Below are 4,999 nucleotides of genomic sequence, written 5' to 3' on the forward strand. Positions count from 1 at the left end.
GGAGAAGTCACCGCCTGGGGTCCGTCCCTCTGACCGCTGGAATCACCCCACCTGCGACACAGGCGCCCGCCGCTTCCCTTCCGGCGGCGGAAGAATCCAGAAAAACGCGGGAAGGCGCGAGATGCGTTGTGCGCAGGCGCGAGCCCAACGGTAATTGTCGCGAGGCTTGGCCGTGTGCGAGCTCGTGCTCACCACGTTCCTGTCACGCCGCTCTGGCAGCCTCGAGCGGCCACCAGCTCTCCCACGTGCTGCCCAGTCACGTGGGCTTAGGCGCTCCAGCGGCCCAATTCAACCGTGCTCCACCCGGGCCCCAGCCCCTCTGCTTCCACTATCGCCCCTCCGCCCCCCACCACACACACACACACACACACGCACGCACACTCACCCGCCACACACACCATTGGCCGGGCTTTGCAGTACACCAGTAGTAGCCCCTTCATTCTGGCTTATCAACTACCATAGGCTGGGGGTCTACCCTGGCCCCGCCTTTCGAACCGGATAGTCACGCCCCCGAGAAAGGCCACGCCCCCCACCAACCTTCGTAGTTCAGCCTAATCCCGCCCCTCTGCCGAGCTCCCCCAACTACATTGGCTTAGTTTCTCCCTTGGTCCCGCCCCTGAGGCCGGCTCCTTGCCATCATTGGTAAGGCCCCGCCTTGGGCCCCTCCCGCTGTCCGACTCGCCTCTCCCATTGTCTCGGTTGATGCTGCCCACCCAGCAATCCTCCTCGGTGTTCAGTTTCCCGAGGTCGCGCTCTTTCTCTGGCCGGCGGGACGGTCCTGCAGCAGAGAACCGGCTTCCCGAGTTCGGGCAGCTCCTCTTCCCTCCGTAGGACCCTCTGTGCTGTTCCAGGGTCGCAGCAGCTATGTCCGCGCTGCGAACTCTTCTGCTGCTGCTGCTGCCTCTCTGTCCCGGTCCTGGTCCTGGACCCGGGAGCGAGGCAAAGGTCATCCGGAGTTGCACGGAGACCCGGCAAATTCTGGGGGCCCGGGGATATAGCTTAAGCCTACTCCCTCCCGCCCTGATCTCAGGTGAGGAGTATAGAGGAAGACTAGAGAATTGGGGGCGAGGGAGGGGTCGGGGGTGGGTCCTCCCCGTCTCACAATAACTCTAACCTTTCAGAGTGACCTTTGTAATCTTTTTATCCCATAGTAATAACGCCTCTCCTCCTGAACTTCCTTACCAGGAGCACAATAGCCCTCCTGTTCACATAGTAGCTCTTTTACGCCACCCCCACCCCAAATCCCTTTCTAGTAAGTAGCACCCATCTCTCTGGTTCTTTCTTTACAGCCCAATTTGTTCTCCTCGCTGTTTCTAAGAGCACTTCTATAATACTTTCTTGTTTACCAAGTAACCCCACCCCTCCAAACCCCATTCTTCCTAAAGAAGCTGTCCTGTAAGTCCTTAGAGGCCTGGGGTGTGCCATGCTGGGGACGGTGGCCTGAGGGCCCTCTGATCACTCATTTTGTTCGTTACTGTTTGATCCCATGCCCAATGGCAGTGGACTGGGGAAGGGTGAGGGGACAATAGGGTGGGAATAGGGTCAAGTAGGAATGTGTGTACAGACAATAGAAAAGAACCCAGACAGGTGAAAGAGAAGGAGGGATGGCCCAGAGATAGGCAGGAAAAGGAAGGAATTTTACCACATCACTTCCCACCATTCCTTGTGTCTCCTCTGTCTAGGTGAGCACCTCCGGATCTGTCCCCAAGAATACACTTGCTGTTCCAGTGAAATAGAGGAGAGGCTGACCTGGGACACTGAGGCTACTTTCCGAGGCCTGGTGGAGGAGAGCGGCTCCTTCCTGGTTCACACATTGGCTTCCCGGCATAGAACATTTGATGGTGAGGACTTGGGGCCCCCAAACCTGGCCACACAGCTCCTCGCTGTGCTCATGATCCCAGCAAGTATCCTGTCCTCACTTCCTACTCCATCCCTAAAGCACCCCTGCCCTGTCTTAGCTCCCCCAACCCCACCCTAGGCTCTCTCCAGGGCCCTGCCCCACCCCATTCTCAATCTGCCCACGTCTGAGAGTTGCTCGGTTTCTAACTCACTTGTCTTTTCTCTCCCCACTTTCTTCTTGCCTTTGCTCTTTCACTTTTTCATCCTTCTCTGGCCTCATCCCACCTCACTCCACTTTCTTTGCATTTGCCACAGAGGTTTTTCGGGAGATGCTCTCATCAGCTGAGCACTCCCTGGCCCTGCTCTTCCACCGCTCCTATGGCCGCCTATATTCCCAGCATACCCCCTTATTCAGCGGCCTGTTCTCTCGGCTGCGGGACTACTATGAGAAGTCTGGTGAGGGGTTAGATGACGCCTTGGTGGATTTCTGGACGCAGGTCCTGGAGAGAATGTTCCCCCTGCTGCACCCACAGTACATCTTCTCCCCTGAATACCTGTTCTGCCTCACTCGCCTTGCCTCCTCTGCTGATGACTCTCTGAAGCCTTTCGGGGACTCACCCCGTCGCCTCCGCCTGCAGGTGAGGGGTCTCAAGGCCTGAGTTTCAGCCATCTCTGACCTAGTGACCTCTAAACTGTGCATTCACTTCCAACTGAATGACCGCCGCTTCATGCTCCAGTCACCCCTGACCTGGTGATCCCCACATCCTGCATGTCAGCCATCTCTGACCTTGTGATCACTATCTAGAGCCCCAGTGACCCCTGCCTGACCCAGTGCTCCTTGATTTCCTTTAATTGGATGTCTCCCACTCTCATCCTGTGCTGAAATTTCACACACATCCCTGACCCACTCACCTACTCTTGCCCCCCAGCCACCTTTCTGCCAACTCTTTCCTCATTCTAATATCTTGACTTCCTCTGGTTCAACTAAATGTGAATTAGGCACTTGGTATTTGAGAAGGATTTTCATTTTATAGTATCTCATTTAATTGCCATTGTAACTCTGGGAGGTAGATGGTAGTATTCCTGTTTTACAGATGAGAAAACTGAACCTCCCAGAAGTTAAGGTCTCACAGCCAGTAAATGGTAGAGCTGTGTCTCACACCCAGGTCTTCTGGCTGTAAGTTCAGTGTTTGTCCTGATGCACAGTCCCATTATCTCCAAGCCCTGTAAAACAATCCCTCCCATCTCTTCCCAAGCCCAGCTCACCTTGACTATAATTCCTTTGAGCCTCTTGTACTTGCCTTACTGTACCACCTGATAATCCTAACCACCCCAGGATAACTCCACAAACTACACCCCACTGCTCATCCCGGTGGTATAGTCTCTTGGCCCCGATCTTGACTGACAAGACGACCCTATGGTTTTTCTCACCTTCTTTCTTCTCCCCCAGATAACCCGGGCCATGGTGGCTGCCCGGGCCTTTATCCAGGGCTTGGAGACTGGAAGAGATGTGGTCAGCGAAGCACTTAAGGTTAGAGGGTGCTCCAGTGTGGGTGGGGCTCAGGGAGGGAAAAGGAGATGCCCCGTGAGGAAGGGTCAGATGCCAGCTGGCAGGAGAGACATGGAGCTTTCCCACGTTAGCCTTGAGGCCCTGGAACCCCAGGGTGAACCAGGAAGGAGGTGGGCCAGAGGGAAGTCTCCCTGGTGTCATGATTCATAATCTGCTCACACCTCTGACCCTCTCCTGCCCTCTGATGACTCATATTCCTGTCAGCCTCTGGGGTTCTGCTCATCTCCATAACATTCTGCGATGGGAGTGCTGCTCCCCCAGTTTCCTCCAGATGCCTTAGTGGCTCTTCCTTTCCTGCTGCTGAAGGCCAGATTCCTGACTTGGCCTTCAAGGCTCTCTTTCTACCACCCATTCTCTCCCTGACCTCCAGCCTTACCTCTTCCATCCTCAGTTTCATCCTTCCCCACTCTTGCCCTTAAACCTTTTCTCAGACCCCACTGTTCCATCCTTCCCAAAAAGCAGTATCTACAACCTGGCCCCGAGGAACTTCCCTCCACAGTCTTTTGGGGTCTCACCTGCTGCTACATGGGGTCACCAACCCTAGCCATTCACAGCGGTTCTCCATATGGGCATGGGAAGGTAGGGTGGGGTGTTTGGTTTCTCCATGCGCAGCCTCAGTGTCTGTGGATCACATAGCCCAGCTCTCTGCCCCCAGGTCCCCTTGTCCGAAGGCTGTAGGCGGGCTGTAATGCGTCTGACTGGCTGCCCCTTTTGTCGCGGGGTCCCCCTGCTGCCGCCTTGCCGGGGCTTCTGCCTCAACGTGGCCCATGGCTGCCTCAGCAGCCGGGGACTGGACCCTGACTGGGGGGCCTATCTGGGTGAGGACTCAGGAAAGCCTGAGAAGCTGGTCCCTGTAAGGGTGAGAGGGATGGACTGGGAGGGACTTTTAAGCCATATTGAGGGGGATCACTGAGCGGGGAGGGAGTGGTAGAGATCTTGAGCCTCCCCATCTAACACTTTGCTGTCCAGGTCAGGATTTGTGGGAACTTCCTAGTTTAATGAGTACCTCCCTGTTGTCCCCCCCCCCCTTTTCACCCTTGGCTTTCTCCCCCTCCTTCAAGATGGTCTCCTGTTCCTGGCTGAGAAGATCCAGGGCCCCTTTTCCTTTGAGCTGGCAGCTCAGGCCATTGGGGTGAAGATCTCAGAAGGTTTGATGTACCTGCAGGAAAACAGTGTAGGGGTGTCCACCCAGGTACAGGAGCCTCGAGGAGCGTGGGAGTGTCCGCCTGGGGGCTGGCAGGGGTGGTATGGGTGTCAGCTCTAGTACAGGAGAGAGAAGGATGGAGGCAATGGCCTGGGATTGTGAGACAGGGTTGGGTGTCAGAGAGACACTGTAGGTGGAAACAGGGCTATCAGGGGAGATTTAGGTGTTGGAATGGAGATTCAGTGCCAGTTTCATCCTGTGGGGCATCCCTGTGCCACAGGTGTTTCAGGAATGTGGGGTCCCCCCAAAGGCGATGGCCCGTGCCCACCGAGCCCTGGCACCCATGGAAGAAGCAGGCCGGCTCTGGACCGCGGCAGCAGGGGCGGAGGAGGAGCAGCCCACGACAGCTGCGGGCAACAGCCTGCCCCGCATGGTGAGTTGGGGGG

General features: G+C 56.4%; 1 protein-coding gene across 1 annotated transcript in view; it reads left to right on the top strand.

Moving 5' to 3' along the window:
* The first annotated feature begins 727 nt into the window (after window positions 1-727).
* GPC2 (glypican 2) overlaps window positions 728-4,999 on the top strand; it is a 6,194-nt gene continuing 1,922 nt past the window's right edge. The window contains exons 1-7 of the mRNA XM_014535530.1: window positions 728-1,030; window positions 1,683-1,841; window positions 2,155-2,477; window positions 3,290-3,370; window positions 4,065-4,227; window positions 4,471-4,601; window positions 4,834-4,986. Coding sequence (XP_014391016.1) covers window positions 865-1,030; window positions 1,683-1,841; window positions 2,155-2,477; window positions 3,290-3,370; window positions 4,065-4,227; window positions 4,471-4,601; window positions 4,834-4,986 — 1,176 coding nt within the window. The 5' untranslated portion in view covers window positions 728-864. The remainder of the gene's footprint in view (window positions 1,031-1,682; window positions 1,842-2,154; window positions 2,478-3,289; window positions 3,371-4,064; window positions 4,228-4,470; window positions 4,602-4,833; window positions 4,987-4,999) is intronic.

This window comes from Myotis brandtii, unplaced genomic scaffold, assembly GCF_000412655.1.
Source record: "Myotis brandtii unplaced genomic scaffold, ASM41265v1 scaffold1441, whole genome shotgun sequence".
In the NCBI taxonomy this organism is placed as follows: Eukaryota; Metazoa; Chordata; class Mammalia; order Chiroptera; family Vespertilionidae; genus Myotis; species Myotis brandtii.